General features: G+C 34.4%; 2 protein-coding genes across 3 annotated transcripts in view; one reads left to right on the top strand and one right to left on the bottom strand.

The window, feature by feature from the left end:
- Positions 1 to 487: 487 nt before the first annotated feature.
- On the bottom strand, positions 488 to 8410 carry LOC128994413 (flap endonuclease GEN). The gene is made up of 8 exons (XM_054418968.1): positions 7933 to 8410; positions 6437 to 6623; positions 5326 to 5415; positions 4441 to 4706; positions 3364 to 3417; positions 2808 to 2955; positions 1889 to 2171; positions 488 to 1068 (listed from the first exon to the last, which is right to left on the bottom strand). Exons 1-8 carry the CDS (start codon positions 8085 to 8087, stop codon positions 557 to 559), a joined length of 1695 nt encoding a protein of 564 aa, XP_054274943.1. The 5' UTR covers positions 8088 to 8410; the 3' UTR covers positions 488 to 556.
- A 1922-nt stretch (positions 8411 to 10332) lies between these two features.
- The window catches only part of LOC128994479 (uncharacterized), a 41042-nt gene continuing 36231 nt past the window's right edge, over positions 10333 to 15143 (top strand). Inside the window, exon 1 of one of the 2 annotated variants that reach the window (XM_054419062.1) lies at positions 10333 to 10457. The gene's annotated coding sequence lies outside the window, so the exon portion shown is untranslated. The remainder of the gene's footprint in view (positions 10458 to 15143) is intronic. The other variant, XM_054419063.1, reaches the window with a different exon arrangement.

Genomic DNA, 15143 nt, shown 5'->3' with positions numbered 1-15143 from the left:
TTCTGAGGAAAGTTCCTGAATGAATATCAGTTGATATTGCCTAAACCCAATTTTTTTTTAACTCTTCTAGGCACATATTAAATGTGTGTGCGTTAACAACCTAATATTTAATATCTCTGACCAAGTTGTCTGTATCGGTTGTGAAAAACAAAAATAATTGGGACATAAAAACAATTGGGAGAAGTTTACTTAGAAGATCGCTAATACTTTTTATACAGAACACAGTACGGTACCGGTCGCCATTTCAATTAAAATTATTTAATTATTTAGGTACTAAACTCAGAATGTCAACCAGTAACAAGGTATCACGGGCAGGTGTAGCTTATTACGGTGGTAAATTTTTCACAAGTAGAACCGTAACACTTTGATACACACACACCAGAAATGTTATTTCAAATTTAATATAATTCTTGGATATTGGAAAAGATAAAGCTTTAAAATTTTCAAACATTTATTTATAAAAGTATAAAAAAGTTAATAAAAAGTAATTACAATAAATTACATAATAATGAATACATTTTGTCAAAATGCTATCATCAATACATCAAGGTTGTTCCTAATTCATTTTTTCAGCCCAAATCTTAACTGCCGGATTGTTGCTAGTTCGAGCCACAATAGAATCCACTATGTTAGACAAATTAAGCTCTGAATTGTCAAATTTGGAATCGTTAAAAGAAATAAAATCTAAAGTGGGTAGTTCTATCTCTTCTTCTGGTTTTTCAATGTTTCCACAATTATTTTTTCTCCTCGGGGATTCAACATTACTGTCATCAGATAAGTAGTGGTAAGATTTTGACAAATCAATTATTTTAGTAGGGGTTCCCACCGGCGTACTGTGAGATATCAAATTTTGTGTCGAGTTTGTTTCGTCTTCTGTCATTTTGTTGCCAACATCTTTGAGTAAAAATCGATCCATTGTTTGCAGGCCTTTGATAGTTTTGTTTTTAGTTCTTTTTTTGTTAGGTTGTTTTACCTTCTGTCCACTTATATCTAGTTTTCCCAGCATATTTTCAACGTCTTCCATCTCTTCATTGGAACACAGTTGTGTTTGCTTTTTCCTCCCTTTACCTGGTAAACAAAATAAACACATTTTAAATACTCACTGCAACAATCTTGGTTTATCTACTTATTTTATTTTCGGAAAAAAAAGTGATAGAATGGCCTTTGGATTAAAATAATATAGTAGATTCCAACAATGTTAATACAGTATAACAATCCTGCAAGATTTTATATATTCTATCCGTCTAGATTTGTACTATTAATGTTGTGAATTTTTAACTAAGGTGCTACAATTAAAAGGTCATAACAATAAAAAAAAATAAAACTTTCATTAAATTCCGTCAATTAAAAGCAATAGAATCTTGCATAAATTGTAATACTAATATTAGTGTTGGGCTCCACTATGTTAATGATTCTCTAAATGTTAAAGATGTTAAGATTTTATGGAGAATCCCTAAATGAATCGCTCATAATTTGGTGGCATCAAAATACAAAGACAACCAACTACACAAAAGCTTACAATGAACTCGAAGTAATATCCCTTTACATAAATGAAGTACTTTGACAGAATTGCGCAATGTTTTGAGAGCAGAATGCGAGAAATCAAATTAATGTTTGTATCCACGTCACCAGTGAGGAGAGACGACGAGATGACGGAAGGCTTGTTCTCTTGACAGGAGACTTAAATTCAAAACCCAACCTTTTTCAAATTTTGATAGTTTTTGAGATTCAGTTTTGACACATAACTACAAACTTTATGAAAAACACAGATTGAATAAAACTAATATATTTGAATTGAACCCATTTCCCTCACAAGCATTTTTTTTGTATCCATTAAAAATTACATTGGGGTATACACAATAAAATAAAGGCAATAAGCTATATTCACCTTTTTTGGGTTTTTCCTTGGACCTGACATATTCCTGGTGAAGTTCCGAGTACACTTTGACCACAAGTTCTATCGGCTCCACCGTCGTCACTTCCCCCAAGGCATCGTGCTGCCATCGTAGCTCATACGAGGGGACTCCTCTCACAGATCGCTTCTTGATGATCGTCTCTAGCTTCAGACCACAGGTGGAGCCTTCGTGCTGCAAATGCCATCTGGTGACCAGTGGCAAGAACTTGCTGGTTATGTAGTCATCGTCCCAAGCCAGCAAACGGTCCGCTATACCCTGTTTGAAATAAGATCGACACATCAATCGAGTCTTTAATAATACACTTCACTGATGAATCGGTTTGCAATAATTGAGATGACTAACAATTTATATCATAATGAAGGATCAAAATTAATTTTAAACTTCTTATGTGTTCTAAATTCCAATTGTGAGATATGAAGGTTCACGTTTACAGTAAGGCTAATGGCTACAAGGAAAAAAAGATTAACTTAATTGGCAGAAAGACCTATTGGGAGGGTAACCAAAAAAATGGTCAACTATTGAGAATGGCAAGATTAAAAAAATACAGGAATATATTTTGTTGTTTTATTGAAATATGTATAAATAAATGTCCAAAAAATTTAAAATATTTGCTATGGTCAAGCAACTATTAATTTACCAGAGTTAATCTTCTGGACTTCTGGATGATTTAAAATGAAATTACCAATGGAGCTTCATTTACCCATTTTTAATCATACAGCGTTGTTGGGCCGCTAAAATATTTAAAATTGGCGATTTCAACCTTAATCATATGACTTGAAAATGAGAACTGATCTATGCCAATCGGCAGTGGCACAAGATGAAATTGTATGTAATCTTTGCTGAACTCAACAGTAACATATGGTTATTTTCACAAACAAATTGAAAACTTACAACAAAACTGCCTAAGGACGGTTTAAGCCAAACAAAACATGGCAAATCCATGGACTTGGCTTCTAAAAACTCAGCGATTACTTCCTCAGATGGGAAACTTGGATCCGCAATGGCTTTCTTGCGAATGTTATATTCCACCTTCTCTTCTCTAGAAGGAAATAACAAATATTTAGCGTCAGAAATATAATAGTTTTATTATACATTTATTTTATTGGGGTATTCTTTAGGCCTACTAGGAAATCTTTTCTTTAAATTGATGGATGAGAGTTTTTCATTAGAGGATGAATAATGTTCATTTAGCATATTTAAATATCAAATAAATCTGAAACGAAAGGAAACATACAGTTTAATTTCATGACTTTCAAAACATACTAGACAAAGTGATCTAAATATACAAAAACTATGATAAACATATTTATTTTGCAAACTTAGGAACAAAAACTGAAACATTATAATTGCTATTTTCATATAGGTTTTATTGTGACCCTAACAAAGAAGAATTAATGATTTTTTTTAGAAATCTAACCATACAAAAATTGACAGAGAGATTACTCACACGGACAGTTGTGAAAGGTTGTCAAAGAAGTCATCATTTCTCCAGGACCTTAATCTGAAAATGATCACAAATCACTTAAAATTAATCAATAGCTGAGCTAAAAACTACACTCTGGGTCCAGGTGATCCAAGGTAGTTCTCTCTTGCTTGAAAATATATTCTCTAACTATATTTTACTAGAACAAAATACTATAATTAGCATGTAAACAACAAATGACACAATCTCTTACGTTTGGTACTTGCCCGTATCTAAATAAGGGGGGATGCGGAATACTACCCCCTGGAAAACCACTCCCCCAGGTGAAAAGTAACGTCACAAAATCTGCCAACTAACCAATATAGGAGCCGTGTCCGCGACTGGAATACTAACCCCCCCCCCCCAGCAAAATGTGATGCTATGTAATTGTATATTTGTAATTTTAATTTGAGTAATTCCGTTTTATAACAGAAAAGGCATGTGGGGAATATCATACAGAATATTAATATGTTACAGCAAGTTTGGTAGGTTAGGTTGCCCCTATTGGTACATAGACCTACATGTTATAAACTATTTTATACATAAAAATGTGATAGACCTATAAACCATGTTTTTCATACTGAAGCAAAACAGCCGTTTTTAATACATGCGTAGCAGGCCTTAAGTAGCCCTAGGGAGTAAAATTCAGCTTTTGTTAATTTTGATTGTAAGCAATTGCATGTATCAAAATTATGTATCAATTTATTTAATTGTTTGAAGCTTATTGTTGCATTCTTGTCAATTGTTTGACATATTGATAGGAGGCCTATAATGTATGCTACCACAATCGTATTAACGCTACCTACTTTCAATAGCAAAAGTTAAAACAAGTTGAAAGTTGTTTTGAGAGGTTATCTTTACACAAAAAACATTTTTCCCTAGCTTAGTTTGTTGAACAACGGTGAAATATGACAAAAATATAGTTCATTACATGGACAAAGAGTGTCTTTTCAACCCTCGCTTATTTTCCAAGTGAAACTTGAGCTTGTGTGGTGATGAAATATAGGTACTTTTGTTCAGTTATCAGTTTCAAACCAAAATTCAAATCTGAATATTATTTACCTGTCAAGGACTTGATCATCTTGCAACGTCCCAAGGAATTTCAAAGCAGATTGTTTACCGACGCCATGTACTCCTGACTCGTAGTCACAACCGCATATAAGTGAGAGAGCGAGCAGCTTTTGACGACCAAGCGACAATTTTTCTTCTATATTTTTCATCGTGTACATGTCACAAGTATAGGCTGGGCTCATGGTGAAGTTCCTAAGCACGACTTTAGCTCCGTACAGAAAACAATCGCTGTCTTGGGAAATTACCGCATCCACAATCTGAAATTGTTTAAGAGAGTTTAAATCAATTTACCTTTTATTTTGAAACCAAGGAAATGGTAGCCTACATACAGTACAGGAAACAAAGTAGTGATAGAAAGTTTGTTTTCAATATTTCTAAAGGGAATAATATGGTTTTCAATTAGTAACAGGTTAAATTTGGTTTGGAGAACAGTTAGCCTAGTATTGAAAATAGGTGTTAAGACATAAAAAAACCATACTTTCAAAGGTTTTTTTTTTAAACCACAAACTTTTTTCGGGATTGAACTAGAGACCTAATTAACTTACAATGCAATCACTATAACTACTGAGCCAGGTAATCACCTGCAAGGACTGATTTTTTTGTGACCCTACAAACATTATAAGACTAAAATTTCCTATTTTCTAAGCCTTTATAATATTAAAATTTGTTATAAAAGCATACACTAAATTTTCATAAACAAATTTATGTGTGGAAAACTATTATTTCTAAAAATTTAAGCTGTTCAGACAAACTGAAATTGGACTCTTGACATATTTTATATCTCAGTACAAAGTAAGAAACTCACTTCTAACGATTCAAAATAATTTTTTAAGTGACACAGGTGTGTATATGATTTGTAAGTATTTGAACACTTACCCCTACTTCATTGAGTCTAGAGCAAAGAGCCTCAGCTTCTCCATCACTTTTGTAACACTTCACACCTAAACTTAGCAGCAAATCTTCACACTGCAATGGAAATTCAATGTAAATGATGTATAAATATATAAAATGTATTAATTTTCCAACAGGATAGCATTATAGGCAGTGTTTAGAACGTTCTATGTTTATTTTACTGTAACACACTAAGTAATAGTCGTGTTACATACACAGACATTTAGGCTAGCCAAACTTAAATATTATAATATAGGCCTACTGTACTATAATATATTTAAACCACAGTATTTCTGTAGGTAGTCTAAGACCTAGATCCAAGAAAAGTACATTCTTGGATCTAGGTCTTACAATATAGACTACATCAATACTGTGGTTTAAATACATCTGTATAAGCAGTAATCTAAGAGGTTGCTGTGTCAACTAGTTTCGGCTCACCATGGAACCATTATTTATTAGGCGTTATAAGAATAGGTTTTCTTCATCCGAAGGTGGTTTTATTTTACACATAGCCTATTAAAAAAAAACAATGACACAAACACATGACTAGAGATTTTTTTACGACACGATTGGTGAGAGATCTGTCTAGACTCAATTGTCTATAGCCTAGAGAGTATGGCTAAACATAAACTCCTGCCAGTCACGTAGTAAAAAATGTCTAATCCTGCGTGTTGTGTCTCAAATTAGTACTGTACCTATGTCTTTGTATCTATAATACTAACAGGTACTGTACCAGGGTTGCCACCCATCCCGATTTTGGTTCCTTATGCACGTATATAAGCCTATGTTAATTCGGGGTAGGGGGGCAATTTCCCGATTTTCCCCAACCTTGAGGTGGCAACCCTGTACTGTACCCACTCATTGTATATCTTACTAATGTAGATGGTACCCATCTCGAAAATTAAATATTAGGCCTACATCCCTTTGGGCCATTTGCTAGGCCTACACCATAATTTGATTACCAGTCCAGAAAAAACATCTTTTACTACTTTAAATGGGAAATGTTTCAAAACTAAGCTTACCTATATTGCTTTATTTCACTGCAGTGTAATTTAGACTAAGTATTCAGATAGAAATTCAGAGATTTTTAGCCTACCTTTTTCTGCAAGCAGTTAAGTCTTCCTCTATTGCCATTTTTACTATTTGAAGGTGCTTTATTATCTTTTGATGCTTGATTTCTTCGGGCAATAGTATCATGTTTGAGAGCAGGAGCTTTTCCTTCCATAATAAATATAGGTTTAACTCCAAGCAATAATAGATATGAAGTGCGGAAAAATAAGTTCCTGTAAATCAACATGTTTTGACTGTAAGCTACACTATTTAGTTTTAATGGTACCGGTACTTTCTTATTAAAGGGAACATTCATTATTATCGATGAATTTCAATCGATATATCGATATTAACGAATTTAAACCTATCAGCTGACAACTACGATAAATAAATATTGTTCAGTAGGCTATAAAAAAAATTGAAATAATCTGTTCCAAACTAACCTAACAAAACTTGCTGTAACATTTAAAAATTCCGTTTAATATTCCCCAATCCCCACATGCCTTTTCTGTAATCAAACGGAATTTTGAAAATGGTACAGCAAGTTTGGTTGGTTATATCAGGTTAGCTTAGAACAGTTTTAATCCATAATAGACTAGATTTTAGCCCAAACAAGATCAGTTGTCAATTTGTAATGGATTGTAAAGGGAAACAAAAATATTGATATATTGTATTTTAAATTGTATATATTCTTTTCTTGCCCCTGCTAAGTTTATTATAAAACACACTGCATGTATTGTATACACAGTGCACGTGTTTTCATGTTTGCTCTAGGCTAAGTTAGTCTTTGCATGTTTTTATTCTTATATTCCCTGTAAACTTTAGGCTACTGTTAGTTTAATGACGTTCATCCATTGCATGTAAGTTAATGTACATAGCGATATACGATGAATAAACATTCTTGATTCTTTGTAACTTGCTAGTTTTTTAAAAATTGTTTTAGCCTATGCGTTAGATTGTCTAGGCTCCAAGGACTCCAATACTTTTTAATGAAATGGCGACCATACAAGGTATTTTAAGCCAAGTATGAATGGAGATGAGTGTAGGATGAGTGGCACGATCTTGTAGTCTTGTTAGTGACTAAGGCCGACTTATTCCTCAGACACAGCTGTTAATTAATAGCCCATACAGCTAGGCTAATGGCAACTAAGGGACCTACAGTTTATAGTGGAATCCGAACCACATTTTTGCTTTGGAATATACGAATTGGTCTAATTATCAGGATAGTACTGCGGATAGTCGTAGAACTCACCCGTGCGGACGTTAATCCACACCAGGGAGTATCGCATCCATAGTGCATACCTCCACAATTCGTACTATTCAAATCGACTCTTTAAGCAAAACCGAAACTTCTACATATGTAGAGTAAAAAAGTTAGAAGTACGATCGTGCACGATGATTGTACATCGTGTGATAATAGGATCGAGTCGGATATCAAGTTTATGCTGCCGTATGAATAGGCTAAGAACTGTTTGTTGGACTTAAAAAGCTAGGCTACTTCTTCATAGTTCATAGACATCATAACTTAGGTAACTTACATACCTGAGGTACATATTCATCACAGAACTGTCTCCTACAGTCTGGCTGTCAACAATCCAAGAGCTCAAGTCAATAGCAATTGTTAACCCTTGAAGTTCCCAAAGGGACTTCTTTTCACAAGTTGGACTCAGAATATTCCACAAATCCTTAACTCCCATTTTTGGAAAACTCAAGAATCTAAGATATTCAAAATGTACAAAACCAGGTTATACAGAACAGTAAAGTAATAAGCCTATTCATCCCTTAACTTAACTTTAACTCAAAACTTTATCAAATTTGAAAACCACTTTTGCCATAGGTAAGTAAACACAAGGTGTACACCTTTTGTGTGGAAAATTATACAAATTGAGTAGTCACTTTCAAATATCTTAAAATACTAAGATTTTACGTAGGCTGGATCAAAGTTTTAAAGTTGTTGTTAGGGCTGTTTGTTTGATAAGTTAATTAGAGAGTGAGACTTGAGTGTTTTGTTTTGTTTTGAGAGTTAAGGTGGAGTTAAATTTTAAAACTTTGACAGCTTGGTGAGAAGCTGAGCTAGCAGCCCATGTAATCATATTGCCAATGCATTGTTTTTTCCATTTTCTTTCAGCAACAGCAAGCAAATTAAATTGAACCATGCAACTGTCAAATATTTTTTTACTAAGACCAGCTGAGTTTCTTTAGTTGGGGTAAGCACGGCCGCCTTTAACTCCAGGCCGCGGCCTTCGAACTGGCAACGTCGCAAGGGGTGTTGTAATAGCTGTTTTGTTTGGAAGCAGCTAATGGTATTAAGTGTATTTACGAAAGATTGGTTACTGGACTATGGCAATATTGATTCTGCTTAAAATGTACAGATCTGGATTTTTAATTGATATTGTTTCGGTTTTTAATTCTGTATGTTTTATTTTCAATATTTTAATAAATTTATGTTCATAATTTAAGTTTAAATCAATAAAGTGTGAATTAATGAGCTGATGTCACCTGCCTGCCATTATATCTTATGGGACGTCTGTCACTAAACAACACCACCTGCGACGTTGCCAATTCTACCAGGCCGCGGCCTGTAGTTATAGGTGGACGTGGGTTAAGCCACACCACAGCCGCCTTTAACTCCAGGCCGTGGCCTTTGAACTGGCAACGTCGCAAGTGGTGTTGTAACAGCTGTTTTTGTTTGGAATTAGCTTATGGTATTTGTATATTTACGAAAGATTGGTTACTGGACTATGACAATATTGACTCCGCTTAAAATGTACAGATATACATTTTTAATTCATATTTTAGGTTTTCAAATGTGTATGTTTTACTTTCAATATTTTTAATAAATTTATGTTCTTAAATTAAATTTAAATCAATAAAGTGCGAATTAGCGAGCTGATGTCACCTGTCTGCCACGTTATCTTATGGGTCATTTCACTGAACAACACCACTTGTGACGTTGCCAATTCTACCAGGCCTCGGCCTGTAGTTAAAGGCGGCCGTGCAAGTGGTGTTGTAACAGATGTTTTTTTTGGAAGCAGCTTATGGTATTTTTGTATTTACGAAAGATTGGTTACTTGGCTATGCAAATATTGACTCCGCTTAAAATGTACAGATATAAATTTTTAATTCATATTGTTTCGATTTTCAATTCTGTATGTTCTATTTTCAATATTTTAATAAATTTATGTCTCTATTACTCCAACATAAAATAATAATTGCAGTAATAGAGATCGATGGGTTAAGCCACGGCCACCTCTATTTTGCGTAGCATATGTAATCTTTGGTTATTAGAAAAAAGTGTTAAGTTAAGCTGAAATAAACAAAACAGAATACAGTAATACAAACATAATATAATCACATCTGATTATAATAAGGTAATAAATTGAAAGAATAACAAACAAATAAGAGTACATCTGAGGTATTTTTAACATTAGGTATACGGAAAGTTCCCTTAAGATAGGAATAAGGAGCTTAAAGGGCAATTTATGAAATAATGGATTTTTTGCGTAAGGTTCCTCGTCTTTATGAACATTTTAAGTATATAGTTTATGGGGGTGTGCCTTCCACCATGGGGGGTGTGGCTTTTAGTTTTGTCAAAAGTTCATAGGTACTTTGGGGTTTATATATGGATATTGGAATGTAATTGGTTTGTGAAACAGGTACTCTATGATTATGTGCATTATGTTTCTATCTTTTAGGTAAAAATAGCTAAGCTAAACCATAGATAAAACATGACTCAACTGACAAGCATTCACTGAGGGAGTATTCTGATAATAAAACACTGGAAGTTTAATCTATGGCTACCTCTGTATACCGATGTGCAAATACCAAATGCATGTGAGAAGTGAGGGAATCCGGAATCATCTTCTTCACTTCTTCTTCTTTCTTCTCTTGCGCATCTCCTTTTGTTTCGTTATAGACTTAGAGGAATCGCCATTTTGAATTTGGGTGAATTTTTGTCGTGTCTCGTGTCTCGTGTTCTTTTCGTGTGAATGAAGCAATTCTCCAAACTATTCGTGCATCAGTGAAGTGGTGAATGTTTACATGCTGATTTTCCTATCAAAATATCTGTAAGTAGGCCTATTCATTTTCCTTTATTAAGCTTATCTTGCCTAGTGTTTGGACTAAGTTTACATGAAAATGAACTCGTAAGGAAAACTTACTTGCTCAGCCATATTTTAAAGCCGAAAATATCAAACAATGCCGGGAGCAGCAAGTCAAGAACATAGTTACTCATGCTAAGTAGCAAATGATATGTCATTTTATCCAAAGATTTGTAGTGAAATCATTAACTTAACTTACTATACTTATTTTTGTAATTAAGATAACTTATTCCATTCCTTCTCAATATAGGCTAACTTAAGTAGGTAGGCCTACCTTAACTTAACACGTTCGCTGCGGGTTACCGCCCGGGCGGTAGCTCCGCCACGCTGCGGCGCGCTGCCCGGGCGGTTATGTGCACCCGCCAAACTTATTCCGTTTGAGTGCATCCGCACTCCGGTGTAGGTCGGAGTATTTTTGTCCGTGCTTCGTGTATGACAGTGGCAGTTTTGTGGTGCAATCCATTTGTAATTATCGTTACTCGTTCCGAAACTATACCTTGTGGATTTTGACTCACTCATTACGTTTCTTAACCCTTTGAGTGCCAACGTCCGGCCGACCGGACGTTTTTAGAACGAGCCAAAAGTGCCAACGTCCGGCTGACCGGACGTTTCGTAATGATCGAACAGTTGTCATAACAACCGAACGGATACTCGGATACTTTTAACCCATATATTAACATTGAGTCGAAAGTTACTAGATGCGATACATCGATTTTCGTTGGTCGAAATATCAAAAATTCGATTTTTACGAAATTTTAACCTAAAAATCGCCAGATCGCGCTCGGCATTTTTAGCGCGACCTTCGGGAAAAATCATCGGCATTTTTTGAGCGTTACTTTTATTTCTCGCCTGGCACTCTAAGGGTTATCTGTAATATTGTGCTATATTAATGTTGTTTTATTGTAAAATAATGGCATCTACTGTGGGTGTTTAGCAAACTATGTCGACTCTTGTCATGAAACAGGACATCACCACACGTTATTTGATATTCGTCATACCGAAATATGAAAGCCAATAGCCCGGCAATCGGGTTTGTTCGACGCTGCGGGCTGGGCCGCACTGGAGCTACGCATGCCATTTGATGGGCAGCAGCGAACGTGTTAAGTAGGTAGTTGCCTAGGTGGAGCCTTGGCTTGGGGTGAGCATTGATTGGTCAACTAGGCCTAACTTATGGATGTTACCTAAAATCGATGTCAACCACAGATATATTACTGTAAAAAATGGCATAGGGCCTACTTTGGAATAACGAATAAGTTAGAAATAGCCTAGGCTAACTTAGGTATTCGGGGTACAGTTTCTTAACTGGGCTTCATTATGTAACTTAATATTGATTGAAACTAACTTATCGATTGAAATCAATATTTTCAGTTTGATAGTTTCAATCAATATTAGCGTAGCCCAGTTAACCCTAGAGCGGGCGCATGCGGAGTTTTCCTCCGCACTTGTAGTTTTTGTTAGTATAAATATGCATAATGGGTGTCGGCAGTCGTGTCCGGCTCTACACTTCACGCACCTCATCCTGGGAATGCCCCTAAGCTATTTTTACCCCCAAATTCCTCCTCATTTTGTTGTCAGTTAACTTACAATTCAGTGACGCGGTGTCAGTTAGCGGAGGCTTACTCCATGTGCGCCCTATCGCGTAAGTCCTTAGCACAGAGCTTATTTCCTCACGCGCTATTGTCAAACTGCGTGTATATTTTATACATACAAAATTATAGACAAGTTTAAATGTATTTTTAATTTATAATTAAGTTATTATCAAATATATTTTATTTGCATGTAGGCCTATATGTATAATTGCATTATTGCGGTACAAAACTCCGCAAGCGCCCTCTCGTAACATACCTTTATACTAGAAAATTGTTCAATATGATTATTTATTAACTGTAAAACTGTGAAGTTTACTATACTGATTTATTAGAAGAAATAACATAGGTAGGTATACCTAATAGACGAAATATAATACCTGTAAGCAAGCATGAACACGTTAAAGTATTTCTTAAAAAAATTCTTTGATCGTCTTATGAGCTAAGTTAGGTACCGGTAACCTATTCCCTTGCTTGGATGATGCAATTTTGCGCCAACACTGTAGAGTAAGATGTCGTGTGGGATACCGTCAGGGCCACCTTTAACTCCAGGCCACGGCCAGGTAAAGTTGGCAACGTTGTGTTGTTGTCTAGCATCAGATGTCCCATAAGATAACATGGCAGACAGGTGACACCAGCTCATTTATTCGTGTATATATTCATTTAAATTTAAATGTATGAACCAGGGTGGCTAAGTTAGTGACCTGGGAAACCTGGAAATGTCAGGGAATAAGTTATTAAATACCTATCTGGAAAACTGATGAAAAAGTCAGGGAATTTTATCATAAGTCAGGGAAAATTGTAAAATTTTTAAAATTAATATGCTCATCCCTAGACTGAACAAGTTTTTGTCCTGTGTGAAGACCACAGGACAAAAACTTGTTCAGTCTAGGGATGAGCATCGATAGAAAAACATCGAACCATAACATTGATGTGTGGAAAACATCGACCTTTAAACATTGATGAAAATCGGACTGAAACATCGATGTTTTAATAAAAATTCCGTAATTTTGTAAAAAAAGGACATTGGATCAAAACATCATTGTTTTAGTATTAGTTTCGTATAAAAGGATAGGTAAACCACAAGTAAACACACAACAAATTTAAATCAAACGTTATCAAAAAATGTATTTAATTTCGTCAAGATTTTAGTACATTACAAAGGCTTTAGGCCTGGGCCATTCCATGTCAAGTCATCCAGGGGTTGTCACCCACTAGTCACAGATTTTGATGAAAATTTGTACACTTAATTTAGACATTTAGATAGGATAAAATCCAAAATTTCAGTTCATTATGTCAAACGGTTTTAGAGATATGGCTATTTGAAGTTTTGAGCGAATTTAGTTTCCGAGGTCCAATTTGACGCTAGGGGAGCGTGCATGTATTCTCGTCTTTCTATGTAGAATGGACAATTATTAAGCTAGAGGCCTCAAATTTGACTCATATATCCAAAATTTAATTCAGAATCATGTAATAGCCTACAATTTTAATAATAACTATTACCTATTATCACCTAAAAAAAAATTCCTAAATACAAATAATTTGATTTTTCCGAAATCGGAACATTCAGTTACAAAAGGTTTGATAGCAAAAATCTCTCTCCAGATAAACCTATAAAAGTATATATCATTGGAAAGAGGATAATATTATCTTTCAAATGGTATAATAACATGAGTGGGGTTTTGAGTTAACATTGTTATCACACGTGAAAGTCAAAAATTAAATTTGATTAAGCTAAAAATTTTGTTTGATGCCGAATATGTATGATGAACTTAAATAAATACAAAAGGTTCATCAATTTAATATATGTTTGTACAAATGACTAAAAGTCTAAAAATATGAAACAAAATGTTGGGTCCTTAAGTTGTTATTTTTGTATGAATTAAATCTTTACTTATAAAAAGCCCTAACTAAATCGTCCTATATTCTACATTACTTTTACCTAAAGAAAGGCTTTTTATAGCTTTACAAGAAATTACAAAATTACATTTAATGCAAACTTTATAAGTTTACCACTCTTAATAACAAATAAAAAATATGTATTATTAATTTTATAGTTCAAACTTCAATATTAAATTATGTGTTAAAAAAATAAAAATAAAATTTTATGACATATTTAATACTCTATCAATGTTTGTAACCAGAGTTTATAACAGTGTGACCAGTGTCTGTGTGTATTGGTGTGTTTGTGTTTAAAATTATCTTTCAAATGTTATAAAAATAAGAGTGGGGTTTGGAGTATTAACATTTTTATTACACGTCAAAGTCAAAAGAAAACAACTTGATTTAAACGTAAAACAAAACCAAATACATCCTATTTTTGTAGTAAATTTGTAGTAATTTTTTTGTAAACTCTTTGTCAATATCTTCGTCACTATCATGAAATGCAGAATTTTCTTAATTTTTTGAACCAGTGTTTACAACATTCAATAACTTTCTACAATTGCTGCACAAAAGCTTTCCTGGCACTAAAGTTATGTCTTTAAGTTCTTTAACTTCTTTTACCTTCTTTAAAGCAATCACTCTTAAATCTTTGTCAAGGATACCACATGTTTTTTAAATGGGTCACAGCATAATTTTTTTTTTATAGGCTATTTCAAAAAGTAACAAAAATGATGAGAACAAATTGAATAATTTTTATTATATTCATTATTTGTGTGCCACCTTAATGTTTCTAGTTATTCATTTGAAAGATTTTCAAAAATAAAATAAACATTTTTTTCTTGTGTTAAAGTATAACATTTTCACATGGAGACTCTGACAGTTTACCTACTGTACAAATCAAATTAGTTCTCACTTGACTTGGTGCAGCAATACCTTCCATTATAAACATTTTTTAACGTTTAACCGGCAATGCGGTGAAGAAGTATATGGGACTGTTCACATATGCACGGCATGTGTCGTGGTCAGTTAATCACTTGCCAAGCTGCCATGTACAAGTTGAGGGATACCGGGCACCCTCTCGGCGAAGGCCGGCTGCCGGTGTCGGGTAAACAAGCCGGCTGGAGTAGTGGGTGTAGCGGCCCAATGTGACTGTTCACAGATAACCGGCACCTGCCGTCTGTCG

The sequence above is a fragment of the Macrosteles quadrilineatus genome, unplaced genomic scaffold (genome assembly GCF_028750875.1).
Source record: "Macrosteles quadrilineatus isolate MER2022 unplaced genomic scaffold, UCM_ALF_1.0 Scaffold_5__1_contigs__length_97177068, whole genome shotgun sequence".
In the NCBI taxonomy this organism is placed as follows: domain Eukaryota; kingdom Metazoa; phylum Arthropoda; class Insecta; order Hemiptera; family Cicadellidae; genus Macrosteles; species Macrosteles quadrilineatus.
The sequence above is the reverse complement of the archived record's forward strand: the minus strand, read 5'-3'. Positions and strand labels throughout refer to the sequence as shown.